Raw genomic sequence first — 24,545 nt, 5'->3', positions numbered from 1 at the left:
CCTCATTGTTGCCAATAGGCTGTTTTTCACCCGAATAAGCTGCTTTAGATTCATGCTCCAAATTCACTATTAATTTGCCTAGTTTTTGTAGAAATTATGATCAAATAAAATAAATTTGCAGAAATATTTGTGAGTATTTTAACGAATAATGAATATAAATTCACTCTGTAGCTTATCCCTGGCCAGGAGAAACAAAAAATATAATTTCGAATTTCTAACTTGTATATATTGTAAAGCAAATGCAGCATTTTCAGTTTCAAAGTTCTTCTAAGGCTGATCTTTGGAATATGGTACTGGTAGTTTGGCGACATTTTGGAGGCGATAAAGGTTACTACCTAGGACTTTGGTAATAATGTGAGAAGTACTTAATCCGATTACGCATTATTTTGTGTGAGGGAAATGAGAGATCATGAGATATGTCATGTGACATTAATGGACGAATTACAGTTCTTTAATCGGAAAAGGGGAAGAATTTGGAAAACTGTAGTAGTATATTATTTTGTATTAAGCTTCACTGTGTGTTGTGTGAAATAGTGGAAGTGTGCGTGCCACGTAATGAAGATTCTGAAGATTAGGTAAGTTAGTACTTTTAATCATTTGAAGATATTATTTTTATGCATTGTTCTAAATGTAAGGAGTAAATAAATTAATATGGTATTATTGGAAAATTGTTATTAGCAATGATTTAGTTTAAAGTAATTAGGATTGTAATCTAATTTTAATTAATTTAATGTATGTGCTTATTTATATTTTAAGTAGCTTTTTTAATTCAGAAGTCAAACAACAAAAATCAGCGTTAATTTACAAAATTTTCACAGGCAAATTTGGATTAGAATTAGGATCGTTAACTAGAACAGAAAGATTTTTATGAATGTGAAATGCCTCTAGAAAATCCAGTTCTCCAATGGAAGATGTTTTTTGAATAATTTTGGCAGCAGAAAAATTGAAAGTGTGATTTTCGGACCAACAATGTTGAGCAACAGAAGACTTCTGTGTTTCCTTTTTTCTAACATATGCCTCATGTTCTTTGACGCGAAATTTTAAGGCTCTCTTAGTTTGGCCAATGTAAATTAAACCGCACTGGCAAGGAATCCTATAAATACCCCAGGAATTCATATCCGGAATGGGGTCCTTGAGTATAGAAGTTGGAATTTTATTGATGGGAGAGTAAACAACCCGAAAGTTAAATTTCTGCAAAATATGTGCAACTTTATAGCTAACTGATGGAAAAAAGGAAATGACAACAGAATTTTTATAATCTCCTAAAATAAGATTAATAAAGATAAGATAAATTTTGTTGTTTGACTTCTGAATTAGTATTTATTCGGCGTGTTATTGTGTCTTAGCTTTTTTATTTAATTATATTTTAATTTAATGATTGTGATTTTGTGAGTTATATGTTTGTAGTATTTTGGAATACGTTTCAGTAGAATACGTTGAGTATTTTCATGCATTTTCGTGAAATTTTTCTAATTTATGAGAAAAAAGGAGTGTACATGGATATAGTGAAGAGTGTGCGCAATGCCATTTTTGTGCAATTTTGGGATGTTTTTTTAAGTAAAAATAAGTCGACGTGTACATGGTTTAGTGATATTTTAATTAAATGATAGTTATTTTGTGAATTTTATGTTTGTAGGAATTTGGTATACGTTTCAGTTGAAGTAAATGTGCATGGAAGTAATTTAAATATTTGACACTAAGTATTTGTAACCATTTGTAACGTTTGCGGTATGAATTCGTTGGTGACGTTTATAATATAATAGATAATTTAGAGGTAAAAGTTTTTGGATATTTTATTTATTTTATACGTGGAAATGTTCATCCTTGGAAAGGGTATATACTTTTTCATGATCAGGTAATTTCATATATGTGCTTTTTACCGAGTTTGAAGATTCACAGAATTTTTTTGCATTTTCGTGCAAATTTTTTTAATTTATGAGAAAATAGCAGTGTAGATGGATAAAGTTAAGAGTGTGCGCAATGCCATTTTTGTGCAATTCTGGGATGTTTTTTTAAGTAAAAATAAGTCGACGTGTAAATAGTTTATGCGTATGTGCTCTTCTGAAAAATGCGCAAGGAGTTTGCGATTTTGCACTTTTTCTCAATTTTGCAGTTAATATTTTTCATGATTAAGCAGTTTTGTTACATAAAATTTCTAGCATAAGTGTAATTCGGCTAGTAGATTGTTGGAAAAAGGGTTCAGTAAATAAAAAGAAAAAAAACATGTCTTTACTTGCGGCAAAAATAAATAAATAAAAAATAGAGGGTTGCTGTAGCAGAGTTGGTCGCCAAAAAATCGCCAAGTTACTATAATCCAAAGATCAACTGTTTTTAATTTCTAGGTTGATCTTTACAATATGGTAACTGGTAGTTTGGCAACATTTTGGAGGCGATAAAGGTTACTACCTGGCACTTTGGTAATAATGTGAGCAGTACTCAGTTCCGATTACGCATTATTTTGTGTGAGGGAAATGAGAGATCATGGGATATGTCATGTGTTATTAATGGACGAATTACGATTCTTTAATCGGAAAAGGGGGGAAATCGGGAAAAAATCTGGAAATTTTGTATTTGGCTTTATTCTGTGTTGTGTGAAACAGTATTCGTGAATTTTTGGATCCCATGGCCGTAACTAAAGTGAATTCGAAATGGGTATTTATGTATGTATTAATTTAATGTATGTGCTCATTTATATTTTAAGTAGTGTTTTTGAATTTAATTATATTTTAATTAAATGATAGTTATTTTGTGAATTTTATGTTTGTAGGAATTTGGTATACGTTTTAGTTGAAGTAAACGTGCATGGAAATGATTTAAATATCTGAGTACTAAGTATTTGTAATGGTTGCGGTATGAATTCGTTGGTGACGTGTATAATGTAATAGATGATTTAGAGGTAAAAGTTTTTGGATATTTTATTTATTTTATATGTGGAAATGTTCATATTTGGAAAGGGTAAATACTTTTTCGCGATCAGGTAATTTCATATATGTTCTTTTTACCGGGTTTAAAGATTGAGAAAATTGTCATGTATTTTCATGAAATTTTTCTAATTTATGAGAAAAAAACAGTGTACATGGATATAGTGAAGAGTGTGCGCAATGCCATTTTTGTGCAATTCTGGGATTTTTTTTAAGTAAAAATAAGTCGGCGTGTACATGGTTTAGTGATATTTTAATTAAATGATAGTTATTTTGTGAATTTTATGTTTGTAGGAATTTGGTATACGTTCAAGTTGAAGTAAACGTGCATGGAAATAATTTAAATATTTGATACTAAGTATTTGTAATGCTTGCGGTATGAATTCGTTGGTGACGTGTATAATGTATTAGATGATTTAGAGGTAAAAGTTTTTGGATATTTTATTTATTTTATATGTGGAAATGTTCATATTTGGAAAGGGTAAATACTTTTTCGTGATCAGGTAATTTCATATATGTTCTTTTTACCGGGTTTAAAGATTGAGAAAATTGTCATGTATTTTCGTGAAATTTTTCTAATTTATGAGAAAAAAGCAGTGTACATGGATATAGTGAAGAGTGTGCGCAATGCCATTTTTATGCAATTCTGGGATGTTTTTTTAAGTAAAAATAAGTCGACGTGTACATGGTTTATTGATATTTTAATGAAATGATAGTCATTTTGTGAATTTTATGCTTGTAGGAATTTGGTATACGTTTAAGTTGAAATAAACGTGCATGGAAATAATTTAAATATTTGATACTAAGTATTTGGAATGCTTGCGGTATGAATTCGTTGGTGACGTGTATAATGTAATAGATGATTTAGAGGTACAAGTTTTTGGATATTTTATTTATTTTATATGTGGAAATGTTCATATTTGTAAAGGGTAAATACTTTTTTGCGATCAGGTAATTTCATACATGTTCTTTTTACCGGGTTTAAAGATTGAGAAAATTGTCATGTATTTTCGTGAAATTTTTGTAATTTATGAGAAAAAAGCAGTGAACATGGATATAGTGAAGAGTGTGCGCAATGCCATTTTTGTGCAATTCTGGGATGTTTTTTTAAGTAAAAATAAGTCGGCGTGTACATGGTTTATGTGTATATGTTATTTTGAAAAATGCGTAAGGAGGATGGTATTGTGCACTTTTTCCCAATTTTGCAGTGAATATTTGTCATGATTAAGCAGTTTTGTTAGATAAAATTTCTAGCATAAGTGTAATTCGGCTAGTAGATTGTTGGAAGAAGTGTTCAGTAGATAAAAAGAAAAGAAACATGTATTTACTTCGTGAAGACAAAATGGCAGCGGGAAAAAAAAATAGAGGGTTGCTGTAGGAGAGTTGGTCGCCAAATTTTCGCCAAAAAAACGCCAAGTTACCATAATGTAAAGATCAACCAATTTCTATTTTAATTATTCATGGTAAGTAAACAAGTTCTGAATATGTATATTGATTATTTTTGTCTATAATAATCGTTCACAAAAAGATAAATTTCCTTCACATTTTTGGAACATTATTTTTATTTAATTTTCTTTCCGACTTTTACTTTTTGATTTACTATCATTTTTCAATAAAATAATATATACACATATATTATTTAAAGGTAGCAATGATATGTCAGCAGAAAAATTGCAAGTATGATAAAAGTAGAGATTATAATACTAATATTAGATTATGAAGAGTAAAGGGCTAATCTTTGGAATATGGTAACAGGTAGTTTGGCGACATTTTGGTAAGGTTACTAGCTAGAACTTTAGCAGTGTACATGGATAAAGTCAAGAGTGTGCACAGTGCCATTTTTAAGCAATTCTGGGATGTTTTTTTAAGTGAAAATAGGTCGACGTGTACGTGGATGATACCGTATGTGTGCAGTTCTTAAAAATGTGGCAAGCAGTTCACAATTCTGCACTTTCTCCCAAATTCGCACCTAATCTTTGTCATGATTACGCACTTTTGTTCCATAAAAGTTCTAGCATAAGCGTAATTCAGCTAGTAGATTGTTGGAAAAAAATGTTGAGTAAAAAAAAACTTGCTTTTACTTTGTGAAAACAAAATGGCGTCCAAACAAAAACTAGCAGGTTGCTGTTGCAGGGTTGGTCGCCAAATTTTCGCCAAGTTACCATAATCCAAAGATTAACCAAGTGAAGTTAGAGTATCACTTTGTTTCTGTCAGTTAATTTAAAGTTTTTGCTTAATTACTTTTCATTACTACTAATGGATGCAAGACTTCACTTTTGCCATTATCATGTAAAAACTTACATTATTCTTTAACACTATATAAAATTCTTTACAAAACTCTGAAAAGAAACTCACCATAGGAAATTATATGCTCAATGTGAATGCTTATCAAAGAACAAAATAGCTAGACTAGCCAAGACTGACATTATTGACTAATAACATCCATCCATATTCATTTCCTTATCAGATACAAATTCTTACTTGTCTTGAATTTCATACCTCATTGGTTGATGAAAACCACTCTGTAAGACTCTAACCAAGGGTTTTTTTACTTGCTATTGAATTTCATGCATTAATTAATATCTTGTAAAATATAATAGCTAATGTGGTAGTTCGGTTCGAGGTTCAAATCCCGCGAACGGCTGGCTGCATGGGCGTTTTCATGGTTTTCTCCATGTGTAACGTGTTTACGAGCTAGTTCCCCTTAGAAAGTCCTCCACAAAGGCATCCCTCCCTTTAGGCAGATAGCCCTCGTGTGCTTTGCCATACTTGAATAACCCATTATAATAGATAATGAGGGAAAGCAGATTTAAATTTCCCCATTTAGAGATTTTAGCTGACATAGCAATATCAAATTATGGTAAAATTTCTATGGCTACTAAGCAAAGCTGATTTTTGAGTTGTAATCATTCTTGTACCTGTCATCCATGTTGTCACTCCAAAATTTTCTATATGCTAAAAGATTTCATCATTCAACAAGTTTTATTTTTGCTTTCAAACTTAGGAATATTTTTTAAATTCCAAACGTGACTTAGCATATTGGTTTAAACTTTTGTTGGGCCATATGCTGGACAAACTTCTGTTTTCCAGTAACCTCAAAAATCAGGACTGAATGCAACTAGAATAGGTTCAGATAATCACGTTTCAAATTTACAAAGAAATTACTGAAGCAAATTATGCACTAAAATAGTCCTTTTAATTAAACTGGGAACTTTTTTTGACATTAAATTAAAACTATTCAACAAAAAGATAACAAAACAATAATAATTATAAAAATATCAGTCTTCTGAATTTAAAAATAATATTCTTAAAAAAATACAATCTGTTACTTTTAGCAACTCATACTATTTAAAAAATTGAGGTAAAACAGTATTACTAATGAAAGAATATCATATATAAATAATAAAACTAATCTATTACAAAGCTCTAGAAACTGGCTGACTGAAGAGCACTTAATTAATCTTAATTTTGATATTTAATTAATTGCATAATCAATAACATATGTTTGATTTTATAAAATACCTAATGTAAGGGAGGACGAAAAATTCGCTTTAAAATTTCTGTTTGTTCATAAAATAAGAATAATATATTTTAATTTAATTTATTTTATCTTACAAATTCTGTAATCATAAGATGTATGACGAATTTGCAATGAATTAGTTTCATACCCAAATCACAAATTTTAAAAATGCTAAACGTATCTTACGCAAAAATTCCAAATTTCTCTGTAAAGATGGATTTTTAGACGTTAAATATGCCACATTAAAAGCATCAAAGTTTTGAATTATGTGCGACAAACACATTTTTTCCAAATTCATTTCTTCCATCTTCAAACTAATGTCGGTTTTTACAGATCTCAATGCGGGATGCGGATAATTGCGAGATTTTGCACATTATAAATCTTTTTGCCTGCAATTCGGAAAATCAAATGTAATGTTTACTCATTACCTAGTTTAGCGTTAAACTTTGATACTGTACATATAATCAACACTATGTATACTCGTTTCTGGTACATTCTGGTCATGCGGTACAAAGGAATACATAATTAGAGTCCGAAATGTTAACAGAGAGAGAAATTTGGGTATGGGTATATCGCGTTTCTTTTCTTATCAGTATTTAGCTAATTCAGAATGGCAACTCTGTTTAATTTCAAAATGAGCGGCATGTAAACAAAACCTTGTTCGAATTTCCTATGGTAAGTTCATGTTTCGCTGTTTAAAAAACGCTTATATCTTGCCACGTTACATGTAATTATTTTAGCAGAAGTAACTCGTGTCATTTTCTCCCAAAATGAAGGTGGTAATGAAATTAAATTCAAGCAACACTTTGAGAAGCATGGAAAAAGAGCTAAATTTTCATGTTCAATTAAAGTCACAGAACGTCCAGTGCTGGTGAATATACTAACCACTCTATCAAAAGTGCTTGCTTTGGTGGAATGATATAGTTCTTTGCAATAGGGTTTAAAATAAAATGGAATTTATCAATTAGAAATATAAAGAAATGACTAATTTTGCGAAGGTATATATGAATAAACTAGAAGATTTTTTTAAGAATTCTGTTTTCTCAGGCAATTCAAAATTTGTACTTAAATATATGTGTTTTAGTTCATAACAACAGCTCTAAAAAACCTTTGTAGTTGGAAAGGGATAGTTACCCTGCATGGTCCAAAATGTATCGCAACGAGCGCTTATGGGCATAAATGGCGAAAAAATTGCAAGAGAGGTAGCAATAAAGAATAAAATAGCAGAAATATGCTCTTCATGGTGCAAACATATCTTTTAGTTTTACCAAAAAGTAAATTCATTTAATGAGTTGATTAACTAATCAAGCAGTTACCATCACGGTCAATTATTAAGCTTTATATGTTTTAAATTACAAGATTGGCGGCAGTTTTCGGATAACCGGCTCTTGGCGACCTCGCTACGGCGGCCGGTGGTGGCGATTTCCGCCAAACCCGGCTACCCACCCCGACAACTTTCTGCTGACGTTTAGGTTACTGTAGAATCCGGAGTATCGGGAGGGATTTAGGGAAAACTTCTGTGTGCTCATATTGAAGGTCACGTGACCATTTTTCTTCGCTTCTGCTGCGTGGTTAGAAGTTGAGAAGTTTGTCTCCTACTTGATCCGAGCGTAGGTAAATAAATAATAGTGTTAAATGCGAATTAAAACCGATAATTATAAATAAATAATAATGGTAAATGCGAATTAAAACCGATAATTATAAATAAATAATAATGGTAAATGCGAATTAAAACCGATAATTATAAATAAATAATAATGTAATTAATTATTATTTTTATATGTTTTTTTCCCTTTTGCTTTTCATTTCTTACATATATACGGATAATTAAATATAATAAGAAGATTAATTATTATTTTTATGTTTTTCCCTTTTGCTTTTCATTTTTTACATATATTGTTCGTAATTGGAGTTTCAATAAAAAAAAATTTAATTCCCTTTTGCTTTTCATTTTTATTTTTAGAATTAAAACGGATAATTAAATAAATGATAAATTATTAATGTAAATAATAAATTAATGTATGTAAATTCGGTGTCTCCTACTTGATCGGAGCGTACGCAAATAAAAAGGCGACCCACCCTTTAAGGAAATGTACCTCTTTTTGCAATCACAACTCGAAAATTATAAATCAGAGAAGTAACTAGGCAGGATTCTGATACTTAATTTGGAATGAACTTTGCAAGTCATTCCGTAGCGTTTAATTTTTTTCATATCTTGAATCTCTTACTATCATTAAATAAGGAAGAAATTGCAGGTTTAAATGTATAGTTCTCACAATGTAATAAACGACAGTACTTGCAACCTGTGCAGTCGCACGAAGAGGCATGGTTAGGGACAGAAAAAGTTTGGATTTAGAAGTACGATTGACATTACCAAATAGCAAAGTTAAAGGCAGATAGATTTTTTCTCTGTTATTTACACTAATAAGCGGGAGGGCAAGAATGCCTTTCTAATTGTTATTTGAAATTAAATTTTACAATTTACTTTACTTCTGCTTTTAATTTACTTTCTACAGCACCGTCAATACAGTACGTGAAACCGTCAATAATAATATAATAATGATAATAAAAATGGTATCACACAACTAAAAGTATATACTACTTCGTAAATTTCGATAAATTAATTACTGAAAATATTAAGCATATCAATGGCAGCGTTGGACCTAATAGTTTTAAGTTGCATTTCAACATTTGAAAGAACGCGAATTACATTGCTATTTTCACCACACAAACGAATGGAATATTTCAGAAAAGAATTCTCCCCCATTACTACAATATTTCAATAATTTTTGCAAATTAAAAAATTTATTTAATACGTTTTAATAATAAATGAAGCGATTTTCACTCATATAATCCCTTTGTACATTACTATCTTTCATTTCAGAACCACTGCATAACTTTTCTAAGACATAAATAGCTTCCGTTAATATATGTTCCCATACATTATATTTATTTTTTTATATTTTTGTCTTTAATAAATTAATGATAGATAGATAAAAAAAAATTGATACTGCTTAATTTATAAGCAGCGTAAAAACTGGAAATCTGAGGTCATTAATTTCCGAGACATTAATAGTTTTTCAAGATGCAAATAAAGCAGATAACAATAATCATAAATATTAATGCTCCTAAAATATATCCGCATAAGCTTTTTGATCCACCACAAACCTATTTTCATTAAATGAAGTTTTGCGCATTTCTCTGCAAAGTACGCAAAACTTGTTTCATACAACTTTATTTTAACTAAACGTTATACTTGTTTAGGGAAGTATAAAACAAGTATTTATGTGTACTACTTTTAAAGTCCATGTGACAGAGTGTGAGTTCTCATCTTGAAATATACGTTGTGTCGATGAGCTTAACTACAAATTATTAAACATTTCTGGCAAAATGCCAAAAATTAAAAACAAAATTTTTTAAACACGTCCTGCGCTGTATCTGCAGGATCTATCAATCAATCAATCGACTCGACAATCGAAAATCAATCGACTTGAATGGAGCTCACCAACATGTAAAAAGCGTTTCTATTAATATGCAAGATATGAGAAAGAAGTTTGAAGACATTATGAAAGAAGCAGAGTTTTGAATATACAATTCTTGTATATTCACAAAAATACAAATATACAAATTTATATACAAATTTTTGTATATAAAATAAATGGGACATAGAAACTAAATTTGAAAAATAGAAGAAAATAAAAACAAGAAAATATTGATGAGTTATGTGAGGATAACAGGCCTTGAAAATTCCGAAATGTCTTTTAAAGTAACAGTTTTTTATGCTGCTCTCGACATTTTAAATACTCAGTTAAAATACAGAATGACTGGAATAACAAAAATCGCAATGATGTTTTCATTTTTGGAACTTAAATTTCCGTATTTGTCATTGTTAACAAATACGGAAATTATTAATAACTAGCGGGCTGAAGCCCGCTTTTAATTGTTGACGTGTATAAGAGTTCCTATGTTAAATATCACCGTTATGCCATAGTTGGACCGAACTACCAGGGTTCAGCGGTTTTGCGCGGGTTCCCCCTGCTTTATTCCCGTGCGCATCCAGAAGATACTGCATACACGTCACACATGCGTAAAATCACGAAAACACCTAAGCAGGCAGCCCGCTCGCCGGGATTCGAACTTTGGACCGAACTACCTGTGTTCAGCGGATTTGCGCGGTCTGCGCCCGCTTTATTCACTTGTGCATCCAGAAGATACTGCATTCCCAATACACATGTGGAAAATCACTGAAACACATATAGAGTCAGCCTGTTGGCCGGGATTCAAAAGTTGGACCGAACTACCAGCGTTTAACGGTTTTGACCGGGTTACACCTGCTTTATTCACGTATTCATCCAGAAGATACTCCGCACACAATACACATGCGTAAAATCACGAAAACACCCATGCAGCCAACCCGCTAGCCGGTATTCGTAAGTTGGACCGAATAACCAGCGTTCAACGGTTTTTCGCGGGATTCATCCGCTTTATTCACCTATGCATCCAGAAGATACTGCATACACGGTACACATACGTAAAATCACCCAAACACCCATGGACCCAGCCTGTTTTCCGGGATTCGAAAGTTGGACCAAACTACCAGCGTTAAACGGTTTTGCGCGAGCTGCACCCGCTTTATTCACGTATGCATCCAGAAGATACTGCAAACATCATACACATGCGGAAAATCAAGAAAACACGCATTCAGCCAGCCCGTTAGCCGGGATTTGAACGTTGGACCGAATTACCAGTGTTCAGCGGTCTAAGTGGGCTGCGCCCGCTTTATTCACATATGCATCCACAACATACTTCATAAACGTTACACATGCGGAAAATCATGAATATTTGTCATTGTTAACAAATACGGAAATTATTAATAATGTTTCAAAAATACAGAAAAAAATATAAAGAAGACTTTGCTAATGTACTGGAAGTACAACTTTTATTATTTATAAATACTTTCAGAACAGATATCCAAAATTTGAAATCCGTTAAGGATTTAGCTAAATTAGCAATGGTAAAATACTATGACATGACAAGCAGTTAATCGGGAGTGCAATTAACTTATATTGTATTTATCATTCATTATCTGTAACCAAAGCCACGAGCGAGAGGTCATTTTCAATAATAAAAACATATTTAAGAAACACTATGATACAAGATCGGTTGTTAAACCTATCACTATTGAGCGTTGAAGTTGACTTGGCTGTGAAAATGGACGTCCAGGTATTGATAAATAATTTTGCGGAAATGAAGGTTAGGAGACGCAAATTTTAATAAAAAAGATTTTTGTCTTTATGATAAATTTCGGTCACCAGTGTTATAATTACACTTATTGAGGGGGGGGGGGAATTAGAGAAGAACAGCAGTACGGGCTGAGGGAAAATTAAAAAGAAACAGGAAAAATCTTTAGCATTCATGTTTTTTTATAAAAATGATGTATTCAAGTAGTTTAGTGTACCAAAAGGATTTTTAAAAGGACAGCAAAAATATTACATATTTTCTACTAAAATTGTATATTCAAATAGTTTTCTTTATGAAGTTTATGATAAATATGTTTTATATTTAACAAATGTACTTGTATATTATTGCATAAATTATGTTCGTAAGTTGAGTAAAATCACAGAGTACTATCTATTGATGTAATATTTTTTCTGTACATTTATCAATTATCTTGTCTGTCAATATCAATTATCTATCACTCACACGCACACACACAAAAAGTCTTAAATTACAGAATTAAAATCATCTGACGTCAAATACCCAGACTAAAGCAAATTTGCATTTCACCAGTTAGCAAAGGGGAAATATTTTCCTTTTTATTCTTTCTTCATATTACATAACTTTCAAATGGTTCCCTGAGAACGTGCTTTTATTTTTTAACAATTAATCCAGATGTGATAAAAATCATGAAAACATTGGCTCCAGGAATCCTTGATTTTTTTTTTTTTTTTACTTTTCACGTTTTTTTCTTTAGTTTAATTTTTATTTTTAAGCACATTAAATTTATTGGTTTAGGGACCCAGGAAATTATTTTGCATACGGGACCAAGAATTCTAGTTACACCACTGTCTATAATGTATATATGCGTAGCTAGTATATGTGTAATGAGATGAACTACCAGTGCTTACATACTTTACCGCCAGGCCGCTGCTGAACCCTTCATTAATTAATGACATAATCACACAAAGCCACGCATTTACACACAACTCCTGAACATAACAAGCAACCAGCGCATTAGCGGAATTCGAACTTCGGACAGAACTACCAGTGCTCACACACTTTACCGCCAGGCCGCTGCTGAAATCTTCATTAATTAATTACATAATCACACAAAGCCACGCATTTACACACAACTCATGAACATAACAAGCAACCGGCGCATTAGCGGGATTCGAACTTCGGACAGAACTACCAGTACTCACACACTTTACCGCCAGGCCGCTGCTGAAATCTTCATTAATTAATTACATAATCACACAAAGCCATGTATTTACACACAACTCGTGAACATAACAAGCAACCGGCGCATTAGCGGGATTGGAACTTCGGACAGAACTACCAGTGCTCACACACTTTACCGCCAGGCCGCTGCTGAAATCTTCATTAATTAATTACATAATCACACAAAGCCACGCATTTACACACAACTCGTGAACATAACAACCAACCCAATTATTCTACACTTATATAATAATTCTATAATTATTCACATTATTTAAGTGATATGATTCATTAGTGTAATTGTACTGGCTCGTATACACACGAGGAAAACCACGAAATTTCCAATGCAGCCAGGGCAATATGAAAGACAAAAAAATGTAACAAATAACCAACAATTAAAGGTTACCAATAATAGTGTACAACAGAGATGTATACCTCTCGCCAACTGAAAACAATTGTTAAATTCAATGGAAATGAATTTTCAAAATCAACAGACATGCGTCAACAGACTCAAATCAACAGACTTTAAATTTTGTACATTCGAACTGTCTTCTCTCTTAAGCAGCAATATGACAAAACATTTAAAAGAAGAGCATATCTTTAGAATTTCCGATAGACAGTCTTGCGCCGAACAGTGTTGCCATTGCTCGCTTAGAAATCGTCGAGTTTCTTAATCAAAAACACATAAATGCTTTACAAAATGTTAAATAGTTAATAAAACAAATTACAAATTTGAGCTTTCAGATGCCCATATTTGGGTGGTGACGTACATATTCAAAATTTCATAGCTGTAGGTACCGTTGTTTTATCACAGTATCTGCATAAATGTTATGTACGTTAAACATACGTATATTTATGCTGATTCTTTATTATTAAATATCTTTAAATATAACACACAGCGATAATATTCGGTAGAAACAGTTCAACGCAAAATGCGAAAACGAAATTAATAGCCCTTCTGGGCTAACGCGCTTTGGGATAAAAACGCAAAAATAGAACATAACAGCTTTCATTGTCAGTGCTTAAAAAAAAAAAAAAAAAAAAAAAAAAAAAAAACCCGATAGGCCTTATTTAATTTAATAAAATCGAAAAGTTGAGCAAGTTGCATATTTTTGAGAGGATAAATATGCCACGAAACCTTCAAAATCATTTTTTAGTTCATCACGCACGCATATCTGCACACAAAAATAACAATACCTATTATTCTTCTGCATCTCTGTTTAAAAATGTTTTAAAAAAACATATGTACCGAAAAACATTTATTTGTAAAGTAAAATATTTTTTTTTCGAAAATATTTTAAATAAATTTAAAAAAGAAGATTTTTCGCGATCATATTCTGCCGCGGTTAAGCCCGTGCAGCTGTCTGTCTGTCTGTCAGGTACTGAAAAAAATCAGTACCTCGGTACTTACGTGAAAACGTGGTTTGGACTTTGCCAAAGCTAAGTTTACTTTTAATCTATTTTCATCCATTACATTTTTTAATATTATTTTTCACTTAAAATTTGTTTTAATACTTTGTTTTCATAGATACATATCATTACTATTATTTTTATTTTCCTTTTTTTTTTTTGTAACAGTACTTTCTAGTTTGAACTTTTCACTTCTCTATCTTCCTATAATGAACTAATATTGTTTAATTAAATTTATAATTACTTTTCATCTTTATTAAACTTTTTTATTTCTGATAGTTTTGACTTTTGCATAATTACCAAGTTTCTGAAATTTCTAACAATAAATTTCATTAAACTATTTCTGTCACTGTACTGACTTTTTTGAATATGGCTTCTTTGCATGAAAAACTGAAATATTTCTGTTTAATTACTGACATGCATTTAATTAATACAGAGGCAGCTGCACTCGAGTTTGCCACCGATGCTGGACTTCTTCCCAGAGAGGATGAGGCACCACCTTGCCCCAAGTGCCAGGCACCGATGAGAAGCAACAAGAGAAAGAAATCAAAGCTCGGATGGCGTTGGGTCTGCAGCCTGAGAAATCGCAACAACTGCTCTGGCATGATTAACCCCATTGAAAATACATTTTTTGAGGGTACAAAAATCCCAATAAGGGAAGCTTTAGTCATAACTGTGTACTTTGTTCTAGATCACAGTTTCAGTTACATAAATCAGCAGCTAAAGCTATGGAGGGAAAAGCAAAAATTACCAGTAATTGCAAATGAGACTATTGTTGACTTTTTATCATATTGTCGTGAGGTATGTGAAATTTTTGCCTCTCATCATAGCAGAATGTTAGGTGGTAAAGGAAAATCTATATTAATTGATGAAACATTTTTGACCCGCCGCAAGTACAACCGCGGCAGGGTAACCAAAAATATGACCATCGTAGTTTTAGGCATCTACTGTCGAGAAGACAAAGAAGGATTATTTTTCAAGGTTAAAGGAAAAAGCAAAAGGCATTTGTGGCCTTACATTAAATGTCATGTTCACCCAGAAACCACCTTCATATACACTGACTCTGCTCCACAATATAAAAGGATAGAAAATTTATTTCCGGCAGCAACACATAAAACTACCAATCACAAGAAAGGTAAATATGTGTCTTTTTTTTTAATGAGTGACATTTTTTTTTCCATCCTTAACATTCATTAATCCTTTATTTACAGGCGTATTCGTAGATCCCGATGATAAACAGAACACTATAAATGATCTTGAGGGTGAAAACAAACTTTTTAAGAGGTCTATAAAGAGCAAGAGAACAGATGATATTTGCACGCAGTACATGGCTGTACATTATTACAGGTGGTTCCGCTTGAAGCCCTTTACTTATGATGGAGAAAGACTTGCTCAGTTTCTACAGGACATTAAAGCTGTGTATCCAGGCCATGGAAAAGTCGGCCTTGAACTTAAAATGTTGGACGAACCAACATCAGAAAGCGAAGGAATTGAGGACCTGATGCCTCCAAAGAAATCAGCCCGACAAGATGATGATATACCATTCATTCAGGAAGATGATGATAAATGGGGTAAAAGCAACAAATATAACTTTATTTTTGACATAATTTATTTATTTACATATATATACATACAAAAATTGCATTTAAATATTAAATTACATACCATTATAATCTATGTGCTTATTTTTCAGAGTAAGGGAACACAGACCAAGTTTTAAAACTGGAATAAATGATAAGAAAAGCATACAAGTAAATTGTTTACTATAATTTGTGTAAATGTTCAGATGGTCCACAAATTTTGATTTAATACCTTTTTGTTTTTCACTACATGAAATTGTTATTTTTTATTTCCTTTTAGAATTCAACCAAAAAACAGAGCCCAGAAAACAAAAGGATGGAAATGTTGCGAAAATGTAGCATATCTTTTACAGAAAGAGGTAAATGTGTATTTCAGTTATTCTCAACTTTTATTTTGACGTGAGAGCTATTCTTTATATATTTTGTTATTCCTTCATTAAAATAAACTTTCTTTCACAGCTGCAGATCCAAAATGTCATAAAATACTATGACAGAGGTAAGACAAAATTTTAACCATTCACAGCTTATGTTTCAAATTAGTGCTTCACTTTATTTTAATACTACTCCTTCAGTAAAAGCAACTGTAAAATTTATTTAGTTATTATTAGTATAAGTTTACCTACTTATTTTTCAGTAAAAAAAACTTTATTGCAAATTAGGTAATCCAAAAAAATAAATAAAAGAAAGAAGAAAACTAATTTTGACAGATAAATTGACAAACATAGAGGTGAGTTGATTAATTTAAAGGTTTCCAGCCTACTTCTTACCAGAAAACATTTTATTGTTAAGGATAATTTATCACCCCTTTCAGGTAAAGAATATTGCAGAAATGAGAAATGAATCATGGAAAGAAATGAATCTTCAGTCAGAAAATATACAGGTGAATTCATTACTTTTAATGTTTCCAGCCTGTTTATTTTAATTATGTATTTTCATACTACGTTTAGTATTTTAATTTTACCGTTTATTTATTATTTTAAATATAAGGATTCAATCTTACATTATTAACTTCTTAAACTTGCCACCCTTTTGTGGTAATTGTGTATTTTTGTACTATGTTCAATTATTATTTTCTAGTTAAAAAGAGTATGTAGTTAACAAAAGATTAAAACTAAACAACAGAAAGAACACTTTTAGAAAAAATATTAAAACATTTAATAAAAGTGTTTATATATACGCTAACTTATGTTTTCATTATCGTAACCTTGTTTAGTTATCTTGTATTATGAATATGCATAATATGGATATTTTGTTTAGGGACTTCAAAAATAACATTTTGCTGCCACTTAGACGAGGGAAGAAGCAGATGGAGAAATCAACTCTGATGACAAACCCAGTACCTGGGGGTATAGCCAGGTTTTTCTTTCAAGAAACACATCCGAGTTGAAACGACTGATGCGGGCCACACCTGAAAGCGAAGGAACTGAGCAACTGCTGCCACCGCAGGAAATCTCGACGATCATGAAATTTAAAATCTTGTTTACTTATCTTGTATTTTGAATATGCATAATATGGATATTTTGTTTAGGGACTTCAAAAATAACATTTTGCTGCCACTTAGACGAGGGAAGAAGCAGATGGAGAAATCAACTCGGATGACAAACCCAGTACCTGGGGGTATAGCCAGGTTTTTCTTTCAAGAAACACATCCGAGTTGAAACGACTGATGCGGGCCACACCTGAAAGCGAAGGAACTGAGCAACTGCTGCCACCACAGGAAATCTCGACGATCGTGAAATTTAAAATCTTGTTTACTTATCTTGTATTTTGAATATGCATAATATGGATATTTTGTTTAGGGACTTCAAAAATAACATTTTGCTGCCACTTAGACGAGGGAAGAAGCAGATGGAGAAATCAACTCGGATGACAAACCCAGTACCTGGGGGTATAGCCAGGTTTTTCTTTCAAGAAACACATCCGAGTTGAAACGACTGATGCGGGCCACACCTGAAAGCGAAGGAACTGAGCAACTGCTGCCACCACAGGAAATCTCGACGATCATGAAATTTAAAATCTTGTTTATTTATCTTGTATTCTGCATATATAACATGGATATTTTCTCTACAAAAAACTCCAAATAGTGAACTGCCAAGTAATACTGCTGAAAACTGCAAAATGTGGTGCTGAATGGTAAGTAATATAAAATATATGTGTACACATTAAAATTAGAGGATTATGGCTCCTGGCGAAACCTCGTAAAAAAAAACGCATCAGGATTCCTACCTCCTAGTCTTACACGTACTAGCTTAAAAATTGGGATTATTTGTAACTATTTTGTTTCACTAATATCATTAATCACATTTCATACTGTTTCTATTTTTTTTATCAAATTTAGATTTAATTAAAAATCACTTTAACCTGCATGTAACGTCATGTAATGTGAAAATAGTGCCTATTTTTTAAATGAAATTATATGATAATACCCGCATAAATATTTTTTATAAATAATTGATTTAAATATAATTATAAAAACTAATTTACAAAATTTGGTAATGCTTCAATTAAAATGAATAGTCAAAAAGCAGAAGAAAAGATTTTTCTTTTTTTAAGTACGTGTAAGTCTTAAGGTGATGTGGAAATGGAATCATTTCTAATTTCAAAATGCAAAATGCTTGTAAAAATTGTTCTTTTTCAGATCTGATGAACAGGCCTCGATCTATAAGAGTGGAGTTCAGTGAAACGAAGTATTGGATTTTAACAAGGAAGGAATCTATAACAGTTTTTCTTGTGAAAAAATGAAATTTTATAAGTTATCAGCAGAGTCATAGTTACTGTTTTCAGCGCCCAGGGAAAACTGAAGATTTTGTGCCCCTCCCGACTACTGGCCAAAAATGGAAAACATTCAACTCTAAAAATTCGTAACATCATTTTGGCTTCCCTTGGATGATGTGCCCACGGACATATGCCCCCTTTCTAGCCCTGGTTATCATATACACAGTTTCTTGTGAACTTGTTGACTGTGAGAACCTGGATACATATTTTCTTGCAAAACTGTGAGAAACTAGATAAAAATTTTCTTGTGAAAAGATGAAACTGTGAGAACCTGGATAAAAATATTCTTGTGAAAAGGTAAAACTGTGAGAACCTGGATAAAAATTTTCTTGTGAAAAAGTGAAATTTTTATATAAATATAAATAACAATTTAAGAAGACAAAGATTGTACAAGCAATGTCATCTAGGGGTAAGTACCTTCATTTTGCAATATATGTTTACATTGATAAATTAAAAAATATGAAATTCTAGCATATTGAAACATAAGTTAAGAAATATTTGTTTAAATTTATTAATTAAAAAAGGTGAAATTCTTACATATTGAAACAAAAGTTAAGAAATATATGTTTAAATTGATTAATTAAAAGAGTTGAAATTCTTGCATATTGAAAAATAAGTTAAGAAATGTATGTTTAAATTGATTAATTAAAAAAAAGTTGAAATTCTAACACGGAAAAATAGAAAATATATGTTCAAATTGATTAATTAATAAAAAAAAATGAGTGCTATATACTGAAAAATAAGTTTCTTAAAAAGAACTTACCATATATTACAAATACCTTAATAAATGTTCTAATTTTTCATTTCTCATCCATATATATCACGTTTAACTATCATACACTTACCTGCATAACATAATTAATTTAAATATAAATTCATTATTAATTTAAATGCCAAATAATATAATGCCGAAATTACATGCAAGTCAAATTTTTAGGTTGGAAGCTTTCTTTTAAATCGATTGTTTACAGTTTGAGCGTAAGTACTTCTTCGCCCTATAGCGTTTCATGCAAAACATTTCACTCGTTAAAGTACACGTTAATTAAAATTTCTTGTTCTATTACTTTAGACTGAATTACAATTAGTAAGTTATCATATCATGCTTAGTAATATAACATTAACTATGTTGTACAACATTGAAGAAATAGGGAATGTCAGGCGTCATCATGTCAACATGAACAAGGGTAAGTTCAATTTTTCCTTTTGGCAGTTCAGAATTGTTTTCCCTGTCCACTTCCCTCGGATAGGGAAAACAATATTTGGCCGCCATCTTGGATTTCGAAATGCGCTTTTTGGCGCATTTCTGAAATCCAAGATGGCGGCTAAAAACTCGCCAAATTCAGCCAAGAGCCGGGTATCCGAAATGAGCCAAATTAACCCTCAAAATAACTGTATTAAAAATTACTAACTATTAAATTACTAATTATTAAAAACTAAATTATTAAAAATTAAGGGTGCTACTTTGGTAGACGGTTGCACGGATTTTTGGCGATTTACGTTGGCGCAATTGTTGGCGCGATTTTTACAATCGTCAGCCATCTTGAAAAACGCTGTTTTTACGCATAGTAAAGTATTCGAAACTTAAAAAAAAATTAATAAATATCGTTAAAAGTAATGGATTAATTTTTTGTTGAAAATGTCGTTTTTTAAGATGGCAGGCAAGTGTAAATAATTACATTTACTATGAGTATAAAGTACTAAAGTAAGGCAATTATTACTTTCATATAGCAAAAAAGAGAATAAAAACAACACTATAAAAACATTGTGCCAACGTTTAATTAGATTAAAATGTTACTGAAATTGAATATCGAATTAAAAACCATCCTACCAACATTTAAAAGAATTAGAAAATTATTAAATTCAAATACTTTAAAATACGTTATATAAAATATAATTAACATTAAAACATATGTGACAATAATTATCTCAGCAATTTTTGAAAATAGTGTATTAATTTTTTTAACAAAAATTGAAGTATACAATTATAAAATAAAAGAAAAATATGTACTTACATTTTTTTGAGTAATTTAACCTCTTGTTTATTGATAAGTACCACAAAAAAAAATCGAAATCATAATTGAATCGGCTCTTTTAACCATCTTCATCTGTTATCGAAATATCTCGCACTTCATTGAAGAAGCAATTAGCGAGGTTTCCTCCAAAATTTCCTCTGATGCTATTAACAATTTATAAATAAATCTTTGATTAGGAAAGACAGGTTGGCCAAAATAAAGTCTCAAAGGGCAATTTTTTTATTCCATTACCAATAATTCTTGGTAATTACCAATAACAACATTCGTCTTCAAAACGGAAATATCCATTCCATTTGAAATCCGAGGAATTCAAAGAGATGAATAATAAAATTTTAAAATGGCGCGGTAATGCACAAATATTCGGTAACCAATCAAGCAGCTGATTACATCATGCATGAAATTAAAATTATTTAAATAATCATTCATAATAAAATCATTTTTAAAACAAATGCAAAATTAAATTGTATTTTAATATTTAACAGCCATAAATAATGTTTAAAACATTAGATTCAATTTATAAATATTAATAAAACCAATTACTTTTTAAGTAAGGTGAAGTCATTGATTATATCATCCACAACATAAAATTATATAAAATATTATAAACAACAAAATTTTTATTTCAAATAAAAATGTAAAATTAAATTGATTTTTAATATTTAGAAGCCATAAATAATATTTAAAACACGGAAGTTATGCATAATTTAAGAAACGTTTCGGTACTCAGAGAGATGACAGGCTCCAGGTGAATTGCCCGGTATACGGCGCAGGTGAATAAAACACATTATTTTTTTATAATAAAATGACAACAAAGTATCGGTTACCATAAATAACTTATCCAGCAATGGGTTTACCATAAGTTGAGCAATGGGTTTACCATAAGTTGAGAGTAATAACTCTCCAAAAGGCAAATCGCTAAAAAGTCGCCAAAATCCGTGCAACCGTCTACCAAAGTAGCACCAAATTAAGTAAATCTTTAACACTTATTTCCTCGAAAAAATTCCAGAAAGGATTAATCATGATTTAATTTGTAATAAATGAAGGCGTTATCTTTGTTGTTGCGAAGCTACGTTTCTCTAGATTGGCAGCAAATCCACTCTACTCTGCTGCTTCAAATGTAAACAAGCAATGGCTGCCATCAAAAAAATTATTAGGCTTAGCGGCACTTAAACAACTTTAAAATTGTTGATAATTCTAAAAATATTGCGTACAGATTTACTAAAGGTATATAAACCTTAACCGGAAGATAAGAACAACATAATTCAATCATTTTTAAAGCAAAAAATGTACAATTTACAAACATATAAGAGTAAAGAAACTGAGATCACTGAGCCAGGTAACAGAGTGAATATATTTATATACGTTTGGCACGGCCGATTGCAACCAAAATACGAGGTGCACATCTACATGTTATAGTAGTCCTATATACAAAATTTCAACGTTCTGGGGCTACTCGTTTTTGAGTTATGCGAGATATGTACATATGTACGTATCTCGCATAACTCAATATGTACGTACGTACGTACATACTTTCATACAGACGCCACAAAAAATTCTCCTCAGAATTCATTTGAAAGCAGTTTTATAATTTTTTTGGAGGAAAAGAGTCTTTTATTCTGTCCTTACGTACAAATATCACGCAAAAACATCGTTAAATTGCATTCGAAAGTGGTCAAAATGAATATTTTCGTTGAAATATGCTGCCTGAAATTTTTCGTGATTGCAATACTTCCTTTTTACTTCGATTTTAAGTACAAGGAAGTAAAATACTAGATTATTCTCATAAATATGTACTTTAAAACATTTTTTGTAATGAGTGTTTAGTTCTTTTTAAATATTTCTTGTAGTTTTAAGAGTTTAAATAAACTTTATTAAGTCTAAATTTTTTTATGATTACACAAAATATCGCCCGCTCTAGGACGAAAAACAAGGCGTGGCGGTCGCCGCGTTACCTAGCATACTTTCGTCAAGATCCCCCACCTTTAACGTGTTAAATTAACTAATTTCAGCATCTTTGTTTAAATGCTTGAACTATCACGAAAGATTGATTTTCCTGACTTGCCACCTGTGTTTCTTAGTTTCTTCGTCCCCAGGATGCAACACACAAGACAGTGTGCCTTTGAATGAATTTAAAAAAAAAAAAAAAAAAAAAAAAAAAAAAAACGAGAGCCCAAGGGCCATGATATCTACTGGTGATTACTCTTTGAAGTAGAGGCCAGACTTTAAATTTACGATCCAGATCCATTATTTCTATAATAGGCAGGAATAATGGCTTTAATTAGGACTTTTAAGAGTCTAATGAATGTCCAAATTAACCAATTTAAGAAGCAACAAGCTATTTTTGTAAAGGATTTCTGTATTCAGGGATTATGTGGAAAATTTAAATATCTTTTTTAGCTGCATACTGAAAATGTTGAACAATTGAACATATGAATATAAGAGATATAATTGTGTTGCTTTTTATTTACTGTCTGTTAATAAATTATTGAATCCTTTGGTTGGACAGACCTATGAATAATTGTAAATGATGGAGAAATATAAGTAAGGCGTAAGTAAGTACACTTTGCGCAGCTTCATACCAGTTTTAATTTAGAAATGGAATCTTAGCATTTTGTACCTTTCTTCTAATGTTGAGAAGACTTTTGACAAACAGATATAATGCTTCCATTTTATAATAAAAGGGGGGATTGTAGATGGTAATTATGTACTTGTCACCTTGGCGCAGTCTGGCAATTTTTTAAGGATGAAAAGGGAGAAATTACTTATCAGGTGCAAGTTGTTGATATTCATGTCTTTTTGAAAAAAAAAAAAAAAAAAAAAAAAAAAAACAACTATTGATATTTATCATGAATCAGTAAACATCAGCAACATCTCAAATGAAAGCATATTTTAAAAATTTTATTACATATATTAATTACTAGCCACCATGCAGGCTTTTAAATGTACCGGAAAAATCTCTAAAGAAAACACCTGAGAACGATGGCCCCATAAATTCTTCCAACTTTTTTTCCTTTGTTGAGATTCCAACCCCCCTTGCATACAGCCCTGATGTACAAAGCAGAACAGAAATCTTGAATTTTTAGCAAATTGATTGCAGGAGATGTGTATTAAACATTTTTTAAAACATAATTTATATCCCCCTTCTTAACCACCACCATGACTACATAAAAATTATATAAAAATTCTACAATAAAATAAATATATAACTCCATGCCATTTTTGATGAGTCAAATTTTTTAAGGCATTTTTTTACTCGGCAGTTTGCATAGTTCTTTTTCTGAAATTTTGAATTTTACAAATTAGAATTATGAAAAAATATACAGAAAAAGAATTACGTTTTAATAACACCCACTATATGATGATGTGTTAAAATGTTACAATACTTTAGGTAATCTTCTGAGAAAATGTATCAGCAGTTATAGGAAAGCCTTCGAGCTCCGTTTCAGACATAGGATGATTTTAAGCATGCATTCATAAACTGTTACAGTGAGCTAATTTATTGCTATTCTTGAAGGGCTTCTGGATACACAATATTAAGTGTTTTCCAATTGGGAACAAAGATATAAATGCTATTCTTTTTTTTTACTCTAGAACAACCAATATGTAACTGGCCGTGTGAAAAACATAAGACATGGACTTTGTAGGTCAAGCCCAACAACCTTTAAAGACTGTCCTTGTGCCTTGTTGATACTCATTGCAAGACTTAAGATATTGGGAATTGAAGCCATTTAAAATGAAATAGTACATCAGATGGTATAATGGGAATTCTTGGGATGAACACTTCTTTTCCTCATGCGTGACTAGTCATAATAGTTGCTTCAATAACATTTTTCATGAGCTTCTTGACAGATAATCTTGTACCATT

The 24,545-nt window shown here is 31.3% G+C and overlaps 2 protein-coding genes and 1 long non-coding RNA gene across 9 annotated transcripts in view; 2 read left to right on the top strand and 1 right to left on the bottom strand.

Moving 5' to 3' along the window:
- LOC118204177 (uncharacterized) overlaps positions 1–19,907 on the bottom strand; it is a 39,159-nt gene extending 19,252 nt beyond the window's left edge. The window contains exon 1 of one of the 2 annotated variants that reach the window (XM_085824699.1): positions 19,411–19,907. Coding sequence is in view for 1 of the 2 variants with exons in the window: in XM_085824698.1 (XP_085680824.1) it covers positions 6,628–6,748 (121 nt within the window). In the remaining variant the exon portion in view is untranslated. Of the gene's footprint in view, positions 1–6,627; positions 6,817–19,410 lie in introns of those variants that run through there. The other variant, XM_085824698.1, reaches the window with a different exon arrangement.
- On the top strand, positions 14,457–16,231 carry LOC146994909 (uncharacterized). Of its 2 annotated transcripts, XR_015043303.1 has the most exons (4): positions 14,457–15,427; positions 15,504–15,863; positions 15,986–16,043; positions 16,153–16,231. XR_015043303.1 is itself a non-coding variant. In XM_085824702.1 (3 exons), the coding sequence occupies exons 1-3, from the start codon at positions 14,662–14,664 to the stop codon at positions 15,988–15,990; spliced, it is 1,131 nt and encodes a 376-aa protein (XP_085680828.1). In that variant the 5' UTR covers positions 14,457–14,661; the 3' UTR covers positions 15,991–16,196. The 2 variants fall into 2 exon arrangements, 1 of the variants encoding a protein (XP_085680828.1); XM_085824702.1 differs by having other exon boundaries at positions 15,986–16,196.
- LOC118193884 (uncharacterized) overlaps positions 17,507–24,545 on the top strand; it is an 85,187-nt gene continuing 78,148 nt past the window's right edge. For 3 of the 5 annotated variants that reach the window (XR_015043308.1, XR_015043305.1, XR_015043306.1), the window contains exon 1: positions 18,103–19,056. This is a non-coding gene — a long non-coding RNA (uncharacterized LOC118193884). Of the gene's footprint in view, positions 18,006–18,102; positions 19,057–24,545 lie in introns of those variants that run through there. The other 2 variants (XR_015043304.1, XR_015043307.1) reach the window with 2 other exon arrangements.

Source organism: Stegodyphus dumicola, chromosome 10 (assembly GCF_044657685.1).
Source record: "Stegodyphus dumicola isolate Sdum_Otavi_A_Nest chromosome 10, ASM4465768v1".
Classification (NCBI taxonomy): Eukaryota; Metazoa; Arthropoda; class Arachnida; order Araneae; family Eresidae; genus Stegodyphus; species Stegodyphus dumicola.
Note: the sequence above shows the minus strand (reverse complement) of the source record. Positions and strands in the feature narration are given on the sequence as shown.

Bases quoted from the DNA above. Each gene is read 5' to 3' on its own strand.
- LOC146994909 (XM_085824702.1), top strand. From the start codon at position 14,662: ATGGCTTCTTTGCATGAAAAACTGAAATATTTCTGTTTAATTACTGAC. The intron at 15,428-15,503 runs GTAAATATGTGT...CTTTATTTACAG, and splicing joins AACTACCAATCACAAGAAAG to GCGTATTCGTAGATCCCGAT.